This window comes from Pleuronectes platessa, chromosome 11, assembly GCF_947347685.1.
Source record: "Pleuronectes platessa chromosome 11, fPlePla1.1, whole genome shotgun sequence".
NCBI lineage: Eukaryota > Metazoa > Chordata > Actinopteri > Pleuronectiformes > Pleuronectidae > Pleuronectes > Pleuronectes platessa.
In genome coordinates, this window is record NC_070636.1 from 15,143,692 (window position 1) to 15,165,770 (window position 22,079).

Genomic DNA, 22,079 nt, shown 5'->3' on the forward strand with positions numbered 1-22,079 from the left:
CTTCCCCACGCTGGGGCGACTGAGTCAAGGTCTGCGTTCACAGGCAGTGAGAGGCCGCCGATAGTCATGAGCGGTGCTGCTCGGCTGGGTTTGAAAGGTCCACAGGGTCGGGTGGAGGGAAAGCAGCGAGCGGCGCACAGAGACTGATCAAAGGTAGCTCTGTCCTGATGCAGGACGACTTATGTAAACAGTGCCGTGTCGGAGGGGAGCGGAGCGGTAACATCCTGTGTGATTAGACACTGAGTAGGGATGACTCAGGCAGCCGTAGTGACAGCTCTGGTCAAACATGGAAATAGGAAGGCCAGGCTGAGCGGCACCGCTGGGTCCAGGCCTCGTTAACTGGCCCGAACTACTTGACCCTGACAGGAACTACTGAACTACTGAAGCAATGTTCATTAAATGTCAGAAGATTTTTTCGAGAAATTCAGGAAATAGCAAATGGAACCTCAACGTGTAAATGTTTGGCCTTTTTTCCAATGTCAAATGTTTCTTTATTGCACAAAAATGACAATTTGTATAATTTAGGCCTTGAAGAAATTTATTTTATGGCATGATGTCATCTGTAAAATCTGACAAACATGTTTATAAATTTATTCAACACATTTTTGTGGATGCAAGTTCACTGCACAGCAGTAAACGTAATACCTGAACTCACTGTAATTTCTCTGAAATACAATTAAGATTATACACAAAATAAATGTGGGAGCTGTTGGTGAAAGGGATCTTACTGTTCAGGTTTGTCCAACAGCTTGACTTCGTCTTCTTTTGACTTTTCATAATGTTTCATTATCTTCTCCATCTCATCACTGGTGGCCCTCTGTCAACAGACACACAACATCGTCCACAGTTAAAGTGTGTGGACAGACACAGACAAACATGTATATATAAAAAATCAAAGCAAAATGCTCATTAAATTGATATGCAACAATAATAAGTCACATATTTTAATTTGAATTAGCCACAACAACAATTTTCATATCCCAGCGTCATCCTCCTTACGACTCTATGATTTTACTTTTCCTTCATACTTACATTATCATATAATGCCTCAATGGTCTCCAGATCCACCACAGAGTGGTCCACAGTGAGAACAGCTGGAACAGAAGGATATTCATTATGAACAGCAAGTCTTAGAACTGGATATAATCTTGGCCAAAGCATGCTGCCTCTAAAGTGCTGCCAGTGCATGAACATATGATTATATTCATGCAATTGTGTTGATTATTGCTTAACAGAAAATCATATTTGAGGTCAACTGTACCACAACATACTTTATGTTGTATCAGAATGAAAAAGTAGCGACCAAACCCCAAAATAAGAGCAATTTGAGCAAAACCATGTGTCCATTCCATTCACATCTACATTGCACCACCTGGGCCAGAAACCACACCACATCATTCAATTACCAAGAATTAGACAGCTAATGTAGTACATTAGCTGGAGGTGGTAGAGCTGAAAGTGAAGACAGGCTGTGGGGGTAGAGATATGTGGGGCAGGCTGAGTCTCAGACCACAGTGGGCCGACAGTCACTTCCTTCCCTCTTTCCTCGCTGTGGCTCAAAACATAAGACCTTAAAAATACTTTACAACTGGGACCACATTTAGAATCACCGTAACCGAATGTAGTGATTTTAACGAGAGGCAGAAAAAGGTGAGCTGAGCGATAAACAGAAGGAGGTAAGCAAAGGAAGTAGAAGAGGTGAGAGTAAATAAATGCTGGCAGAGAGGATCTAGGCAAAATAGACTTTTCTCTAGAGGCTGCATGTTTCTTTGACTCAAACAGTAAAATCCAAAGTACCCAGGGACGGCAAAAAGCAGAGGACGGCAAGCAAAGAAAAAAAGAAAGTGACTCCTGGTCTGTGTCTGAGAGGTGTCACAGGTTTACAGCTTAGTGAGGGAGGAGGGGAGGAGGACGTGATGGGAGGGATGGCTCCAGTGCTCCTGGATCAGCTGACAGTTGCCTGGCTGACCCGCCAAGGATTTCATTACCAAGAACTGACGCAGTGACAATTTACCACCCAGTGTCATTACAATGGATTCACAGTATCAAACATCTACACTTTCTTAGTATGGAGTTGTGCGTGACCCAAGGATGAACACATTACATTTTGGAGCAGAGCCAGATAAACGTGCAGATCACAGAATTTATTTATTTAGTTATTTTTTAGCAGGATAAAGCAAAAAGTACTAAACTGATCTCCACCACACTTGTTGACGGGATGGGGCCAGGTAAGAAATAAAGGAGAAAGAAGAATACATTTTGGTGCAGATGAGCACTTTTTTAAACTATGTTATACAGCAAATAAATCTCAGAGCTAGTGTTCTGAATTTTTCGGCCTTGTTGGAAATATGCGCTATACTTAGTGTCGTAGTTCATTCTTTTTTTTATGTTGCATCAAATAAGGATAAACTCATGATTGCTTTGTTTTATTTTTATTTAGAATTTAGGGTGTTTCAGGTAGAAAGATCTCAATTTATAGGAATATACAAAATTTGTTCTCACAAAATATAAATGAAAAAGTTCTAGTGACAACACAGGCCCAGTCCTTTCAGTCTCACTGCTCCCAGCTAACAAGGTAATGCTTTGCATCTTGGTTCCCAGCTGTTCCTGTTGCAGAGAAGCTGTCAATGTGCTCCCAACGCCTGGATCAGAGAGAACACTGGAGGTCCATTTCCTACATCTTATTAGAGTGGATTATTCAGTCCCTCAGCCATGCAGCCGTCAATCACACACCAAAGGGGGGCCTGCTCCAGTGTGCACAGGAGCACTCTGATCCGAGGGGAGCCGGATATCTCTCCACACCGACAGATCAAAGCCAGCCTGCCAACCGCCTCACACCCTCTCCTTCCACTTTTCACTCATCGGCTTTGGTGTGGAAGGGTGTGTGTGGTGTGTGAACATGTGTATGTGTGTCTGTGTGTGCGTGTGGTAAGGTGGTGTGTGGGGGAGAGCCTCTCCTGCCCTTGAACCATGGTGGCCCTTGAGGTCCCTCAGTCACTCTGGTGGTAGCAGTTGACCCCCTCTCTCCCCTTAACCAGAGTGTTGCCTTCTCCCCTCCTCCCCGCTCTCCCTCCCTCCCTAGTAGCTCTAATTACATTACATGTCCCATGTCCTTTTAATTTGGCAACAAAGGGGAGGCAAGCAGGAGAGGCAAGGGACTAGAACCCTTAGAAGTGCTTGTTAAGGTGCTGTCCCTCATTGTCAAATCCAAGTTGTCCATTTCCCATTCACCTCCCATTAAGGCACAAGGAAGCAGCCTCACGCTGGGTGTGATCAGGCCTTTTTAACCAAACCACCTCTACAAGCTGACACTCACGCACAGGGGGAAGGATTGAAAAGGAAAGGGGAAAAAAAGTCTAAACAAAACGGGTGTCCTGGTGCTGTGTGCCGTTTGGCCTGTGTCTGAGGTGGTTTTATGTGGTAGGGCAGTGTCTGCTAACTGCAGAAGGTGGTTTTGTACATGCTTAGATCATTAGTGGGGTGTCAGTCCCATTAGGCCTGTGGAAACCGTCACTGGCTACAATAAACAGATCTGCTGGCCGCATGCTCAGACTAGCAGGCGGCAGGCACTCTCCGCCGCAGTCCCGGGACAGCAGCAATTCCTGGCCCATCCACGCTGTCCCCAACACACGCATTATGTGTTTACATAGACATGCAGCCACATCGACAGTCACGCACACGCGTGCCTGCGTTTCACACGGTTCTACCGAGCATGCAATCAATCCACGCAGTTCTTCACGTGAAGAAGATGGTGATCTGACTTTAACCAGTGCCTGAGGGAATTTGAGCAGCCTGATAGAAAAAGTGAGATGCTGCCTTCAACCAGCTCACATTTCAAATCAAGGCGTGTTCTTTCCCACTGTGGTAACAAGATAAATCTGCCACGGTCTATTAATAAACAATTAAAAAAAAGAAGATGTCTCTGGTCAAAATTATAAGCTGTCAGCAGGTGGGAAAGTCGTCTGCAGGGCACTCCATGCTATCTACTCTCTAAAACTAACTCGATCTGCTCTTTATCAGGAGTCATCATCAAATTATTGTAAATTAGAACTGTAAATTCAGTTTTTTGCTGTAAAATCTAAATGGCTCCTTCTAGAGTCCCTTCCATGAAACAGATGAATATTATGACGATACCATTGTGTACACAAACGTCTAAACATTGTTCACCTTGCTGAATGTCCTTCATCTCCAGATGCAGGCTCGATATGAGGATGCCAACTGCTTGTGAACGCTTTCCATCCAACAGCTTGATAATCTGAAAAGCACGAAACAAATGGATTCAGAGTGTAAAGCAGTAAATGTATCAATAACATTTAAAAAACTGCATCTTTTTGCATGATTAAACCTGACCTGAATTACGATGTCCTAAAGGATTTTTCTAAATTTTTCTAGGTTTTAATCAAATTAATTTAATCATTAATTCTATCAAATTTCAACTATCATTATTGTTGATTACTTTGCAAACCCTCTGCAAACAGCTTCATATAAATTGATATGTCATTAATCTTCATACCTTCATTTAACATCTATTAAATTATAGTTACAGATAAGAAGATCGTTTATGAAATGCGAAGCTGTGTCAGAAACAATCACTTAGTCACTTCCCCAGCTTTGGAAGCAGATGATCGACGATGAGCCCGACAGAGCGCCTGAAGGGACGGTTAGTCTAAGTAGGCTGGGAATCAACTGGTTTGACCCAGGCGACCAGACTAATCAACAATCGTTGTCATAACCCATCATCGGGACGCAAAGTACTGGGAAGCACACGCACACACACACACACACACACACATAGCGGGGACACACTTTTGCCAAATTTCATCAATGAAGGAGCAAAGTCAAACAGAAAAGCACCTCCTCTCGTTTAGTGAAGAACATGTGTGAGATATAATCAGAAAATATCAAGTCCCAGTGAAAGTACAAAGGCAAAAGTGGCACCATAAAAGGACAGTCTAGAAGAGCAGGGCGAGGAGAAGCCGGGCTTTTATAACAAACTATAAATTCACAGGATTTTTATTTCTGCCTACACATGGTCACAATTACTTATGACTGAATTAGCTGTAAAGCCAGAGAGAGTTTTGGCAAGGTAAAGCCCCGCTCTAAAAGTTAATGTGTCAGGCTTCTTCATTAGGTATTATGGCGTTCTCGGATACTGGGCTGTCCAGTGGGAGCCGGAGAGCAGAAGCCTTAGAAGTGGGTATTGCGTTACAGCGCGTTAGTGGGTGCCATGCTGCTTCCAGCTCTATTACCTGGATCACTGGGGATCTCCCACTCTGGGGACGTGAGACGGCTGAGCACCAGGCTTTCCCCAACACCTCTAATTAACCATTTTGGACGGGCCACACTAAAAGCAGCCCAGGAACCCTTCCCGCTCACTGTGGCTGCAGAACTCGCCAATTAGCCTAAACAGTTAAGTTAATGTGAAAGGACAACTGATGCCGGACGCCTGCTTTCAGCCGTGCAAACAGTTTAGGTAAAGGGAGGGAGCGGCGAGATGGATGCTGATGCTGAGACGGGTTGGACTTCGATAGCTGATGGCTTTCTCCTGTGGATGGACAGAGACCTGGAGGACTTCATGTGATACTCTTGAATAACAGGTCAGGAGAAAGAGAAGAAGAACAAGAGACAGCGAGCAGCCTAAGAAAATAAACAGAATGATGGAGGCGGACAGTGGGAGGGTTTTGAGCTGAGACAGGTGGCTGATGTTAAGTTGATGTGGGCAGGCCGACGCAGGTTCGGGGCCCAGTGGATAGTTTACACGGCCACAGCTGAATAGCCGGTCCTGCTCCTCACTGACTGAATCACGCAGACAGATGTTACACTAACAACTGGACTGAGACTTCCCAACAATATCCACCTACAGCAACCCCAGTCTCGCCCAGCGGTGTTAATCTTACACCCACTCACCCACGTCACAGCCACGGCTTCAAATATGCCTTTAATAAACGCAGTGTGATTGCTCGTAAGTTATTCCCATAAACAGGTTAAAGCTGCTGTTTGTTTCAGGGGATCCGCTGAGTCTCAACTTGATACATGTTTTTGTGTTTACTGATGTGAAGTTTTTGCACACGTGCAAGCTCAACAGCACATTTACCTTGATGGATCTCTCCATCCCCATCGCCCCCTCCCTGCTCATCCCTTGATCAAGAATGCACTGACATGTCCATTCTCTGCGCCCCCTCCACCAGCACTCCTATAGGTGCTCCGTCTTCACTGCCTCCTCGAGCCAGTGGAGTGGAGCCACATGCATGCAATTATACCCCTAGTCCTGTCCGGTCCTTTCTGTTCTGGTCTGCTGAGGCGGGAGGGCTCTCTTCCATGTCCTCTCCTCCACTTTGATATGTTAATCAGCGGAGGGAGAAGGGCTCCAGAGTAAACAAGAGCTTTGATTTTTTCGCTATGGCACACATGAGAGAGATTAACTCGCTCATGTACGTATCGGCTGCATCCCCCGAGTTGAAACTTTTGGGCGCGAGGAGTTGGGGAAATTGGGGAGGTGGCTCATATGCATAATGTACACACATTCCTTTCCCTCCCACTCATCTCCTCTCACTGCTCCGGGCCCCTGGGGCTGTGGTGTTAGCATGATCTGGCAACACTTTCTGAGCAAGTGCATAATGACTTGTGAGGATGTGCTGTCATCACACACGTGCACTCCACCGCACATATAAACACACACACACATGACAGAAACTTATACATGCCTATGCATACACACAAACACAAAAAAAACGGCAACTGAAACATTCTCACACGGATCAAAACGCAGATTCGCTGGCAAGATGATGAGTATAAGAAAATTCTGTTTAGACATGGAGTCTGTGCTGACACAGACAGAAGGGCAGGTGTGAAAGCTCAAAGGGCAGCAATCCCCATGCATATAGAGAGTACTTTACTAATGCAAAGAGTAAAATACCTACTAGTACTGACAAAGTGATCGATCACGAGCGTGGACCGAAAGAAATACCTAATATTATCCAAAAACATAATTCTTGAAAATCGTATATATTTTAAGTTCATTACCTCCATCAAGAAGGTGGATTATGTTGTTTGTTTGTATTTATCCTATTTAATTTTATTTAGATATGGAACTTTGTCTCTGCAATATTAGTAATTCAGATGACATTCTATAAAATATTGATAGATAATTCCAATAAAAAAACATATTTTATAAGATAATTTATTTTCCTATATAAATGTACAAATATGGACCGAACTGTTGAAGTTTGGCATTAAGAATAAAAAAATCAAAGCAAAAGAGCATCTGGTATTGTTTCCAACTGGAATAATAAGAAAGGGAATATAGCTGCGCAATAATGTGTGTAGTGAAAAAAGATGAAAAGACACTGCAAACTAAATCAGTGTCAACTTCAAAATCAATGTCTTTATTCTTTTGTACTTCAGAAAAATGCAAAGAATGTGGTGTGAGAACATGTGTCTGAAAATTAAAATATATATATTCTGAGATACACATGATGGTCCAGATATTCATGACCAATGGATTACTGAGCAGTCGTTTCAAAATATGACTCAGCAGTTGTGTTTTTAGGATTTAAAACAAAAGTATGATAAATAGCTTATATTCTTAAGCTTGCATATTGGTTATAGTTACAAATTAAACTGATTTTGAACTTCTAATTACTATGGATCTCTGCTGAGTGTCTTCAGTGACCCTGACATATCCTCTCCATGTTCTTCATCACATTCTCCTTCTCTCCTGTTCAGTCCACCTCTGTGATGTATGCCCCCTCAGGCCAAAATGTCCCCAATGCAAATGCGGCCTTCTTGCACCAATGACCTAATTTGGAGTCTGCGCAGTGGCAATTGGGGATGTAACCACGGTATTGAGGTCCAAAACATACGCTTGACCAATCGGGAGTCAGTATCAGCATTCTAATGCACTTTTATAGCATCAAAAAGATAATATAACCAAAAGTTACAGAAAATTAAGAGCTTGAATGAATAAAAAAGAAAAGAAAAAGTGTGCTCAGAACTAACTGTGACGAAAGGCTCTTTAGGTTGGTCCATGTCCCAGTGACCAACAAGGAGGAGGCAGGGTTTATGACCTATACTGAACGCAGCCACCAGGGGACAACTGAGATGTCTGTCTGTCTGTCTGTCTGTCTGTCTTTCTTTCTTTCTCTCCCACTTTCTTTCTTACCTTCGAACCAGCTGAACCCCTCATCAGCTGGTGACTCAGAAGATTTCTCTCTCAAACGATGTATCCCTCTAAACTCTGAGTATAAACATTCAGAGATAACAAATGATCACGTAAACAACTTTCTTTTATTTTTTGGCGACTTTTTCTTTTGGAATTCTTCTGCCTTCACATACTTCTAAACATAGACTTCAGCCAGAGTACAATACAGGTACTAAAACCCCAAATGATATATTAGGCATGGATATTCCTTTTGAATTATATGGATTAATAGTTTTTGTATTTGTTTCAGCAGGGCTCCATTAGTGGGGTCAAACATCATGCAGGCTGACGTAATCCCAGACAGGAGACAGTTGGCAGGATTTGTGTCTGTATGTGGCTGTCTGACTTGGATCAAATGTTGGACAGTTTGCTGCTTTAGAGTGACCAGACTGAGCGGAGAGATGTATAGGTTGAGATCAAGGAGCTGAGTGGAGCCTTGACAAATTGATCAGAATAGGGGATGTGTATGGATTTTGAGGGGACAGACTGGGGCAGTGGCCGATTTTTTACTCCTCGGACGTCCCTGTGAGGACCACCAGGCAGCCAGGATGCTGACTCGGGGCTGGCGGCAGCATAGAAGTGCAAAGTTGCAGCATTTGACAAGACATCAACAACTGTCTTTGGTGGTTTGGGGTACCGCAGATCAATCTGGCAGAAAGCACATTTCTGCGGATTTTGATTGTCTCATCTTAAGTAAAAACTTTGAAGCCTGCCCAGAAGAAAATTTGAGATTTTTCAACATAATTCTGCAGCCATTCCTACATTACAACTCTTCCCAGTTTGCCAAGTGGAAAAAAAAAAATTGCACAAACACATAAAATAGTGCCATGTGTTCAGGATCAGGGGAATACTTCACAACTGCAGTTGTACAGTTGTATTTGAATTATTACTGAACATAAACAGCAGAGAAAAAGCCTTTTATCCATTATCTACACCGCTTATCCTTCTGTGGAGCTAGAGCCCATCCCAGCTGACGTATGGTGAGCGGCAGAGGTACATCCTGGACAGGTCGTCCTCGTATTGCAGGGCCAATATAAATAAATACCAAAACACTCACAATCACACCTACAGACAATTGTCTCCAATGAACCTAAGCTGCATGTCTTTGGAAGCAGGAGTACGTGGAGAAAACCCACACAGAAAAGGTGACAACATGCAAACTCCACACAGAAAGACCCAAACCTTTCTTGCTGTGAGGCGACAGGGCTATTCACTGCACCACCCAAACCATATTCAAACAGAAACATGCTAACTGGCTGTAGCAGGAGAAAAATCAAACAAGATAACCTACAAGATCAAAAAACAGCAACGAAAATCCAAAGAAAAACCGTGAGAATAAGAGGACCTAACACAGGCTGAGGAGGAGCAACTGGGACGACCGAATTTACCTTCTTCGCTTTGGTTTTCTTCTCGTAGCTGTCTGACAGCGGTTTCTTCTTCGCCTGTAGCGTGGCCTTTGAGAAAAGATCCTCAAACTCATTGGCGTTGACGATGTTCGGTTCCTCCAGACAGCCCCACAGTGTGTTGTTGCTAGAAAAGGAAGCAAAGATTTAGGCCTGTGTTGAATTTTATTCAATTTTGAGACAAATCAGTGCTTTAAAAATAAAAATGTGATCAGAGTCACAACAACAGTCTTCTGGCCTGACAACGCAAGCTAGAAACATCTTGGCGACTCGAGTTAAACAAATTGTGTGTTCTATTCGTGGCGTGATTATTTGATGTTTATTCAACCTCTCCCGTTGTTTGCCATTTTCCATTTCCCTGTCCCGGGACAACGCTTGGCAGGAATGGCTGCAAAATCTCAGCTTGAAAAAAATGCACTGTTTATGAGCTAGGTGATAAAAATAACAAAAGATTAAGACAAGATTGTTTCTGCAATAAAAAGGACCATTTCCAGCAAAAGGAAGAAGAATACGGGAGGCGATGTCGTGTTCCAGAAGTTGCTGAGTAACATCGGACAAAACAAACAGAGAGAAGCAGAAATATGAACAAGAGGTGTCTCGAGTCAAGAGCATGTTTAGGAGTTACACACCAACTTTTTTTGTTCACTGAAACTCAACACATGTGTCCCTGCTTTCCCAAAGTCTGTTAATAAGAATATCTGCAGACACAATAAACAAAAAAGAAACTTATTGTAAAGAAAGACTGTGGGATAATGACATCTATAATACTCCACAGATGCCTAATTACTGGTTTAGCCTTTCCTTTGCCATCTTCTCTTACACAGCACTTGTCAACGCAGGTCATAATTTAATGACATTACTCAGGTCAATCTCCCCGAGTCAAGGCCCATTTCAAGTCAGTGAGAAAGCGAATCTGGACCCAGCGCGCTAACACAAACGCTGGCAGGGCTGAAATATCCGCACAATCAGCTGCATTGCCAGTGACTCAGTTGGGGTCAATTAAGTCCAACTCTTGCTAGCATGCAGCTGGTCTCTCGTTGGAGCGGTGAGAGTATTTATCTGGGAACGCCAAGAGATTTTCTGTTGAGGACATAATGGCACCGTCCCGAAAATCCTCCTTTGATTCCTCCTCTCGACGGCCTCCGCCTCCGAACCCGACAGTGGAGGAAACTAGCTCGGAAAAGAAAATGACATACAAACCCCAAGAAATCTTTCCATACAAGACAACTTTCTAATTGACCAGATTATGACTATAATTTAATTTAAGTCCCCTCCTTTTGTAATGCACTTTCCAAGGCAAGTCTGCCTCTCTTGCTGCCCACTGTAACTTTGCGTGTCAGCTAACATTTGGACACCTGGCATCTTTTCAAACCTCCCACTGTCCCACTCATAACGCAAAACCTTACACCATTAACAGAGATCACACAGTTAATCCAGCTATAGTTAAACATCTGACCCATTTAATGCCCCTTAACTTGGCCGTTTACAGTTAAATTTATAGCTGACATATAGTCAACTCAGTCCCCTCAGAACTGGCCGGGACCAGTAAGAGAGTGGGAACCACAGCTCAGTTTCCCCCCTCTAACCCAGCCATGGAAATACAAGGCCATAAAACTGGAAGCCTGGCACTCTGCAGGCAACAACCACAGCCACTGTAAATGGGCTGGATAATCCACTCACAATTATAGAGTATCTCCATAGAGCCCTCAGATGTGGGAGTGTGTTGCAGCAACCATATCTCTGTATCTCCCTCAACGAGCATATTCAGGTCTAAGCTGAGACCCCATTAGACAAGGTTCACTGAAGCTTAGAACTTCATTAGCCCTGGGATCACAGCGGTGTCACTCTTTGAATATTTCATATGTGCATCTTGCCGAAGGCTCTCTGATTTCCAAAGTGCAGTAATCCCCCAAAACAACAGGTATGGAAACACAGTGTCGTTGGACATTACAGGTAAGGGGGATCAAACTAGAACTAGGATCATTGGTCAATAAATCCTTTTAGTTTTAGTAAGATTTCGAACGAGATTGGTTGAGCTACTGTTTGTTTAAAACCTGTAAGTTTGTGAAACTGTTCTTATTCTTCCAGTCTAACTTCTAAGTTATATTTCTGTAAAACTAAGAAAACTACAAAACTGCATATCTCCACCAAGGTTGATTGGCCATTTCGTCAAGGTTTTGCATACTCATGCATTAAAATCAGATATGTCCGCATCATTATACGGATTCAAACGAATTCACTCCTGTTCATAGGTATTAGCTCGTTTCAAATGCCACATTTTCTATGATTTCCCACTCTAAGAGTGTGTGGAGATCCCAATAAAAATCTGGATCTAGTGAATTAAATATGGTTTGATAAAGGGACTTTATGGGTCTTGGTGGAAGTATAAACCAAGAGCCATTCAAGTTTCTTATTAATTCATCAAAAATCTTTTGATTTCATCACAATGTGAGAGAATATACGAATAAAAATCCTGGATCTGGCCCAACATTTTAGGGGTTCTTCCCTGAGCAACACCACATCCTTCCCAGTTTCATGGGAACCCGTCGAGTAGGTTTGGCGTAATCCTGCTAACTAACAAACATATGCAGAAGACAACATTACTATTTTGGTGGAGGTTATGAAATCAAGCGGTTACACATACTTATTGTCCTGTATCTGTATCCGGCTCCAGTACAGAGGCTTCATGGGACAGGCCGGCTCGACGGCAGGCTTCCGCGGGGCCTTCTCCACGTTCTGGGCAAAACTGAAGCCGCCGCCACTGGGGGGAGGAGGGGGAGGTCCAGAGCCTGGAGGCGGTGGAGGGGGAGGTGGGCCAGCTCCAGGTAGGCCAGGGGGGGGAGGCGGAGGTGGTGGGGGTGGCGGGCCACCTCCTGGGAGAGGAGGTGGTGGAGGAGGGGGTGGCGGGCCACCTCCTGGGAGAGGAGGTGGCGGAGGGGGTGGTGGTGGAGGTCCCGCCATGCCTGGTAAAGGAGGTGGAGGAGGAGGAGGAGGGGGTGGTGGTGGTCCTGAGAGGCCTGGTGGGAGGGGCGGTGGAGGAGGAGGTGGAGGCGGTGGAGGCGGCGGGGCTGGAGCTCCTGCGGCGCTTTCGCCTTTTACATTCAGGCCGATAGAGTCTAAGTTGAGTTTTTTAGGCACGTTCTGGGAGGGGCTTCGAGCGAGCACACCCCCTTCGCCCTCAGGGCTTTGGATGAAGGTCTCCCGGTCCGTCTGGATGCCCACAGTGCGCCAGGTCTTGAGTGCGGACTCGTCTGCAGTGGACACAGCAGCATCGCAGAGCTCCCGGTGCTCCACACCCGCCTTGTGCGACTTTTCTTGCTGTGTCTTTGTGAAGGCTCTCTCCAGGTGTGAGAGAGAGACGGCGTGCTCACCTCTCAGCTGGAAGATCTGCAGCTCAAAGTCGGACTGTGAGGAGCAAGAGCAGATAAAACATAAGACACAAAACAAATCCAGAGCTTCAGTCGTCTCCCATCTTATAATATTTAGTGATAAAACTACATAAGGTCATTGAATATGTGTCTCCTTAAATTAACTTTGATTTAAGTATGTAATTATTCTTCCATGTACGTGATTCTTGGTTGAAAAATAAAAGCCATATTCATTCTTTTCACCACCTGTTTTACACTTATTTCCATTCAAGTTTCCCCAGGCTGATGTTAATATCTAACTCTGAAAATCTGGTAACTGCAGTTTTCTTTTGACATTTCAAACAATGAAAAACAACCCAACCCAAAGCAAAGTATTGATTTGACACGAAAGACAAAAAAAATCCTTTTGCAAATACACATGTTCCTTATTAAGTCATGTCAGTTCACAAATAGCATTAGGCACGTTCCTGCCCATACTTGCGGGCTGACTCAGCATTAGCCCTTTTAGAGTCCCACGTCAAATTAAAGGATTTAAGTCGACAGGCTGAGAAACCGATTCTGAGGTCAGACTTTTCGACGAATAAAAGTCCATAAAGAAATTGATCAGTGGTACAAATTATGTAACATGTCCAGAGCTATGTTCCCATTGGTATTCCAATGTTTTGCAATAACACAACCAGGGAAAAAAGCCACCTGTGGAACAATGTTCCAAACCTCGGATTTTAATGAATTAAACACTGACACCTTTTAAACAAATCTGGAAGGAGCCATTATATAATGAGACTAAGGAGATGTCTATTGCAGAGCTGCGTCTGGAACATAACTCATACTTAAAATATGACATTTTCTGGTCAGTAGAAATGTCATTAAAAATTTATTTTAATCAACACAGTACAGATGTTGCCTGTTTTGATTAAAATATATTATAGGTATAACTAAATCTTATAATTTCCCTTTTGGTATAAAATTGCTAAAGATCACATTTACATTCAGATTTGGAGATTATGTAATCATAAATAAAATATATGTTGTCAATGTATATTGGCTCATTACTAGTACAATTTGAATTTTCTTTGTTTTGTTTGTTTGTTTTAATTCCACACCTCATTAGTATTTATACTACTTCAGCTACATGTGTTAAATGTAGGTTCTTTTTTTCTTCTCTCACACAGTCACCTGCCGTCACTACAGTTAAAGCTGGGCCTCCTTTTTGTTTGTGTGCCAGTACATGTCATTTTTCATGTCAAAAATCAATCTTCCCCCGAGCCAAAGAGGCAAATAAGCACTTCAGTATTAAAGAGTAGTTAGGTTATTTTTTCATTTCTTTCAATCGTGGCTGTTTGTTTCAGTTTGCTCAATAAAAAGAACATGCATTTTCCAACTTTAAAAGTTTACTTGACTAAAAGGTTGACTGTTAAGTTTACCTTCAAATAGAATCATATTAAGAAAACCTGCCAAAGCTAAAACCTGACATCTGAAAGTATCAGACTTTCCATCAAATAAACTACAGCACGGGATCATTTCATGCTCACATAGTGCCATCTTGTGTTCAGAGCAGTTAACTACGGTTAAGACTAAATATACGGTGCCTCAGAAATTAAACTGCATGTGAATTATTATCAATAAATGTACAACTTTCAATAACATGCATCATTGGTCATTTGCTTCTGTTTTATATTGACTGTCAGACTCCTTTTACTTTACTTTCTTTAACTCCCTGACACACGCATGGTCTCATTTTCTCTCGTACATAATATGCTTTCAGTAATTGTTTGCTCAGGTCACAGGAGAACTTACATGCATCCTCTCAAGCTCTTCCTTGCACTCTCTCTTCAGCTGCAAGAGGGCAGCCTGGTGCTCTGAAAGAGGGCAGAACAAAGACATTGGCATGGGAGTACAACAATATTCAGTGCAGACTTCACTCAATAATCACAGCTTTAGGTAATGATGACTGAGAGAGAGGTTGATCTTCTGCCTGAAATACTGACATGATTAATCACTATCAAATTGAGCGATTCAGACAAAGATCATTACCACAAAATGTGTCTTAAGAGGCTAAATTCTACAGAAGGGTGGGTCGCTATATTTACCACTCAACCAACCAGTTTAGATTCTACAGCTGGGTGAGGTAAAAGCCAAAACAAACCATTTGACGGACGAGGCAAAAAATAGACAGGACTACCGGCTGGTACTGATAAGATCAAGACTGCGAGGTAAAAATGTCACACAACAACATTATTCTCCTCTTGAACATGATGCCACTAGAGTTTGACTTATAAAATCTCATTAAATATAATGATCGTCAGTTGTAGTTTCACTTCACAATTGGTGATGAAGTTAAATGCACTACACCCATGAGCTACGCCTAACAACTTACTAAATATACACCACAATGTCATAAGCATGTTCTCCCACTGCTTTCACATGTTAGGATAAAACTGATAGTCTTCGGCTCTAAATTCTAAATGAATAAAGTCTTATTTACTTCCACAGTGGAGGTTATGTTTTAATCCCTGTTCGTTGGTTTCTTGGTACATATGGTTTGACGTTTTCCTTTATGGCGTTTTTCAACACTTTCCTTGATTTCTCAGAGAATAATTCATCTTGATGTTAAAATATCAGGCATGTTCAGGGGACTGATAATAATGAGTTTGTGTAATTTGGTGCAAATTAAACTAGTGTGGAGACGCTGCTTTCGATTTTGTGCTCGGCGGGAAGGATAAACACGTGAATTTGGGTGTCGATTGGACAATGTACAGTGGAGTTACTTCAACTTTATTTTCCAGCTGATCAGTAGGTTGTACTATGACCCTGAGTTAATATTAACATATGGAGCTATTCAGGCTGGGACTCTGATCATAGGTGAGAATTTTAGTGCTGACTGGACAATGCACAGTTAAAAAAAACATCCTTTTCACAAACCACAAGCAATAGGGCCTTCGCACTCTTAGTGCTCGGGCCCTAATAAGCGATATCCGACACAAGTTAATTTCTCAGCACAGATCTTAAGTTGATTTCACAAAAAATGTAATTTCTTTTTTTTTCATTAATTCATTACATTCTTTTAGTACGCATACCTCCTCAATTAACTCATTATTTCTTCCCTCAAAGGCTCTACTTCCCTTTTCAACCCAACAACCTCTTTTTAAATTGATAGACTTTTTCCGGCTTGTTTTAATGTAATATTGGCTTTTTTTGCATTCAGTATAACCACAGACTTTGTTGCTCTACACGTGTACAACTGTGCCTTACTACTCCTCAAAAGACTCTCATAGTCGTCACATGACTAGGTGGTTGACTGACTGATTGTACCAATGGTATGGTGCGTTAGCAGGTTGTCTCTACGCAACCAGGGGAAAATCACTCTGTCCCAGCTCTGTATTTGTGAGTCAGTTCAGCACAGTTGCCTTGAAGGTCCAGGAGATTCAGTGTGTCCTGGGGTCTCTTTCTTTCTTCTGTTGATTTTATATTATTCTTAAAATGACCATTAAATGGGCTTTGTCAGATGGATATTTAATGACTGTGGACAGGGTTTGTACTTTTCTTACAGTAATAAGCTGCAAGCTATTTACTTATCGGCAGTAAAAGCAATTCACTAGCAAAATGATGATCGTAGGCAAGATCGATGACACACCTATGATGTTGCTAGTGTAGTATGGGGGGCCTTTTATGCCTTTTATATATAGGAGGGAGAATAAGCTGTGAAGGGGGACAGAGAGAGAGAGTGGGGGAGGACATGCATAAATGGCCGGTTGAGGCCCTGCCTCGTTTGGGGCGGCAGCTCTGTCAGTTGAACTATACGCTACCCCATAGCTTTTACTTTATTTATATTATCATACATGTAAGGAAAAAGAACAGTCATTAATGCAGACATAGCTAATAGATGGGCATAATGCAATTTAAAAAGTAATTTGCTACTAATATTTACAGTGTTCAGGCTTCTATTCCTAGACAAAGTAGAGCAAACCAGTTTACAAAGTTGAGATTATTATACCTGAAGCGTGGCACCAATAAATTGCCTTTTGGCATTCAATAAATTTGCTGGGGATCAGGCTAAACGGCTCTGTGTTGCGTGTGTGGTTTGTGCACTGCTGGAAGGATAATCACTTCACTTCCGTCAAGCAACCCCTAACCATGCCCACTAATCAAGCATTATGGTCCATGCAATCAAGTGCAGACCACATGTTGACCATTTTCTGTAGATCCAATTAAATCTGTAGAACGAGGTTTACTTCCTGTTGCCAGTAGGCGGCGCTATCACTATCGCTACATACAGACTTGATAGATCTGTTCAGGTCGGGGCTCTGATGAAGCATGAACAATTTTATCGATTGGACACTGTTCATATGGAGCTGTTCAGGCCCGGACTCTGGTCATGTGACAGAATCTTGGTGCTGATAATGTACAGCCGAATTATGACAACTTTGGCTCCTTTGGCAAAGGATCAACCTTCACCGCACCTCAGTGCTTACATGGCTTGAGGAAATGTCCCAAATCTGACTATTGCTGTAGAGCCATTTTGCCACACCCATTTAAAATGACTTAAGAAGACGTACATTTTCACGAGCACCAACAGTGCAAAGATAAAATATAGATCGAGTGGATTTAATATGGTTCCATAAGAAGTTTCTAATTTCAATTGAGACCAAAATGAAGAAAAAAGGAAGGCGATGAAGATGCTTCACAATCTCTCTCTCTCTGTTTGCACAATCTCTGACTGTCATTACATTTCACAACCTGTTGTAAGAAGTAACAGTTTATTGTGTTAATGATTTATCCAAGTAAGAGTGTTGTATCAACAAAACAAACTATTCTTAATAGACATTGTGCAACTTCAGTATCAACATAAGGGTCATAATTGTGCTGAAAGAAAAATGAAGGGAAAGACAGATTGAAAAGAATTGGATATGATATGCACACGCACATGCACGTGTGTTTATCTATATGTTCAAAGTCTGAACTTTAGCTCTCCTTTATTATTTTAGCCGAGAGCAAAGCTCGAACCCTGCGAACAAATCACCAGAATAATCCAGACTTGATGGTTTTAATCTACAGAGCACAGAGAACACCCAACATCTGTTGCACTGCTGTTACACCACAGATTCACTGTACCCAGATCATGACTGAAAAGCTTTTTGCATTCGGGACTGAATCCGTCTGTGTGTGCTTTTGACCTATTTGTGTCATTACACCTTTAGAGGTGGGCCAAACAGGGCTTGCTGCCCAGAGTGTACTTGATTCCATTAAATGTTTTTAGCCCACTCTAACACCCGACCCCATGCCACCGACCTTGTGGTGCCACAAAACAGCAGCAACACAAACAGCTGCATTACAACACACACATACACAGCCTCACAGCCTGTGTTCTTGAATGGATTAAAAGTTTGTCTTACACCCTGCTGCTGATACTGAAGAGTATTGGTGAGCACTCAAAAACTCAATCAAGGACAAATATCCCACACAAGAGATCCATTCTGAATATATTAAAAGTAATGGCCCTTATCCAGAAAAACAATCAGTGTGACGTGTGTGAGTGTGTAGGCTTGACTGGGTGATCCTCTGCCAGCATTCCTGTTATTCCAAGTTATTCCAGGTAACACTGTCTCTAAAGCAACCGGCGTGAGGTTCTCACCTGCCTCTGTGTACTTGAGCCCCACTTTCTCCTCCTCATCTTTAGCTTTGGGTGGGGGCCACACAGCTTGCAGCCGCCCTGGAGTCCGGTCCTCGCTGTCTGTGGGAGATGTGACCTCTGTCTATGGGAAGAAAACACATGTAACAGTATAAGCATATGAGTTATGAAATCTCAATAATATTCTGATATTCTGAGGGCAAATTTTATCAAAAATGCATTGTTTTTCCTGCGTTTTGAGTAAATACAAGGCTTTCTGCCACTAAAATGTCCAAAAACATGTATTTTAAGAGGATTTGGTAATGATACATACAATCGTCTCTGTGGGAGATTTGACATCGTGTCCGGGAGATTTTGAAGCTCTCTCAAAAATCGACCTCAGATTTTCCTTATCATTCTTGATTTTCTTTTTCACTGCCTCCAGATCCACAGCCTCGGTTTTTTCCTTTGTAACAGTTTTGGTGCTAAAGATGTTCCTGAAGGTTTCATAGGCCACGTCGGATGTTTTCTTTCTTTCAGGTGTGGATGTAAGTACCTCTGGGGCTGGAGTCTTCTCTCCCGCAACCTCCTCTACATTCTCAGTATCTTTCTTGCTGTGTTTGGAAGTAGCATCCTGAGGGACATCTGACCGTTTGGCGTCATCGTGGCTTTCTTGTTTTAGCCGATGACTGAGCTGTCCCATAACGGTGCTTTTAGTATCTGAAAGGGATCTAGGCTCTGCAAGTTTTTTGGCTGGAGATGCTGTCCTCTGGTCAGGGAAAAGCTTGGCTCTGTTTACATTCTTCTTCAGGTTGAGCAGGGCCAGGTCAGTGTCCTTGTCCCTCTGCTTGATTTCTGACACTGTTTCCCTCTCATCACCCACTGCTCCTTTCTTCAACACCCTCAACCCACTGAAAAGAGCTGGCATCTGGAAGGAAGGTGGCGAAGAGAGGGCCGTGGCCTTGGACGGGGAGGAGGTGGAGGAATTAGGGGAGGGTCTAGCAGGTGATGATGATGGGGTTGTTTTGGCTTCAGCCGTCTTTCGAGCAGTTGGGAGCTGTGAAGGGCTGGTACTTGGCGGAATGTCACCCAGGGCTCCTGAAATTGTTATACCAGCAGTTTCTGATTGCGCAACTGGGCTGGAGGACACTATGGTTGACAATTCAGGAGTCTTAGGTGGGGTGGTGGGAGCAACCACCTGACTGGAGTGAGGTTTCTCTGTCCCGTCCTCAGCGTCATCCCTTTTCTCACATGTCTCCTCCTTTTGTGCACGATCCAAATCATCAGACTCCTTTGACAGCGAGGCTGCGGTACCATTATGACCTGCAGTCTCCAAAGAAAGAGGTCCGGAGATGATGGAGGGGACAGGCTGAGAGACATCTATGCCAGCATTCTCATCACTCTCTTCTTTTCCCACATTGTTTCCACTATTCTTTTCTGCATCCACAGACACTGTGGTGGTGCTCTCCTTGGGAGTGCAGCTTTCTTTCTGTTTGGTACTAGAGGAGCCGAGACCTGTCCTAGCGCTGGATCTGCTCAGGAAGCTGTCTGAGTAGAGAATAGCTTCTATGCGGGATCTCTCCGTAAATTTGTGTGTTCTAAACACAGGCACTTTGTACTCTGACTCTGACTCAATGGAACTATTTAGCTCATCTCCTTCACCATGGTTCACTGTATTATTGTCCTCAGGTGGGATGGGCTCGCTGGTCTTTGCCTGCTTCTCTGGCAGGCTGATGTTGCTAAGGGACACCTCCTCCTCCTCCTCATTTTCTGTGTCACTATGCGTTTCCACCTTCATGACCTTGACCAGATCTGGGTCAAGTGGGGCTCCAGCTGCTCCTCTCACTTTTTCACCATATTCTTTGCCATTTTTCAACGATTCAGCCTTCTGCCCTTTAACACAGGAAGTCACCTCCTCCCTCCTCGTTTGCTTGTTCTCACTGTCGGAAGCTTGGCCATCATTGGGACGAGGTGTCTCGCCATCCGACAGCTCTGTGAAAGAAGTCAGCACAGCCGACTGCACGCCTGAAGACGCAGATCTATCCCGGCTCAAGAAACTGCTGAAGAAATCCAGATAGGAGCTCGCAGGCTGCTTCCCCTGCTCCCCGGAGTTGTTACTTGCACTCTCCATTGTTGCTCAAAGTGTCTCACCACCTGAGAGCAAAGAGAGGTAAAACCCAACAGGTAGCTGCTTCAGCAAAGTGTCAATTCAAAATGTCACAAATGGTGACATTCTGATCTCCCCCCTCCAGTTATCCAAGCTGGTCCCGTTCCACCTCTAGCCGTTGGCTCGGGAACAAAAGGCTTTTGTGTGGACAAATCTCCCCAGCCCCTCTTACCTTCTTCAGGAGAGTGCCAACTGTAACAACACTATCCCTTAATCTTGTTTAGTCACACACATACAGTACACGTTGCATGTAGTAGACGCTCATGATGTCACATAAAGACTACTACAGATTGTGTGTTGACAGCAGTGCAGTCCAGTCTCCTCTGTGCGAGCACGACTCCCATGCAAGTGAGGTCAAGCCGCTCAGTGACTGGAAGCATGTCCTGCTGTAATCTCCCTGGGAGAGCAGGAGAACAGAGTTCACTCGCGTTTCACAAAAACATTTCCATATGTTCCAGCAAGTGGAGCAGCGTTATCCATAGTTGTGGGTTATCCTTCTCTCTGTGGAATCCATGACTGAGCTGTTCTCCTAGTGTGTGTCTGTCTCCGTGTACAGGAAAGCAGTGTGTGCTGTTTCCTATGTGAGACAAAAAAACTCTCTCAGGTTGGGAAAAAAAATGTGTCTCACTGGTTTACCCGGTCTGGGGAGGACGCCTCCCTCCCTTCAAGGTCCCTCCCTTCCTGGGAGGGGACCTGCAGGGCCCGGCACCACAGGTGTCTGATTACCTCTGCTCACTTCCCGTAAAATGGCTGTGGAGGTAAACAGGGTGAACACAGAGGGGAGGTGAAGTCTGTGGTCAGGTACAGAGAGCGGCCGCCATGAACCAGCACTGCAGCACTACGCCATTACGCAGTGGGTTACTGCAGCAAAGGGCTTAAGAAGTGGTGATTAGTCTGTGTACAGCCAGCCCTGGCTAACAGGCTAATGTGTGATGAGTCAGCCTGTGGTACAACCAGTTCAAGCTAACAGGCTAAACATGCTAATGTGTCATCAGCCAGCCTGTGGCACCTCCAACTCAAGCTAGCGAGTTAACAAGTTAACACGCTAATGTGTCATTAGCCAGCCTGTGTTGCATCCAACTCAAGCTAACAGGCTAATGTGAGATTAGCAGCTCACAACCTGAATTCAGGAAGAAACAACACATTTTGATTCACTTACCTTAAGCATCCTATTTGAAAAATGTCAACGTACAGTACATAGAGAACATTGACATTTTTCAAGTAGGAAGTTAAGTTTTGATGACAGAGTTTCCAAGTAAGCTACAGGCAATACACTCCAGGGAGAATCCCTCAAATTAAAAAACAGAGAAATTTCTTCTTTGGTGTTTACACT

At 43.5% G+C, this 22,079-nt stretch overlaps 1 protein-coding gene across 1 annotated transcript in view; it reads right to left on the minus strand.

The window, feature by feature from the left end:
- LOC128450844 (formin) overlaps positions 1–21,362 on the minus strand; it is a 42,077-nt gene extending 20,715 nt beyond the window's left edge. The window contains exons 1-8 of the mRNA XM_053434571.1: positions 18,914–21,362; positions 18,604–18,724; positions 14,769–14,830; positions 12,248–13,008; positions 9,589–9,730; positions 4,168–4,255; positions 1,033–1,094; positions 729–817 (exon numbers count right to left, since the gene is read on the minus strand). Of these exons, the coding sequence (XP_053290546.1) occupies positions 729–817; positions 1,033–1,094; positions 4,168–4,255; positions 9,589–9,730; positions 12,248–13,008; positions 14,769–14,830; positions 18,604–18,724; positions 18,914–20,710 (3,122 nt within the window). The 5' untranslated portion in view covers positions 20,711–21,362. The remainder of the gene's footprint in view (positions 1–728; positions 818–1,032; positions 1,095–4,167; positions 4,256–9,588; positions 9,731–12,247; positions 13,009–14,768; positions 14,831–18,603; positions 18,725–18,913) is intronic.
- Positions 21,363–22,079: the final 717 nt, after the last annotated feature.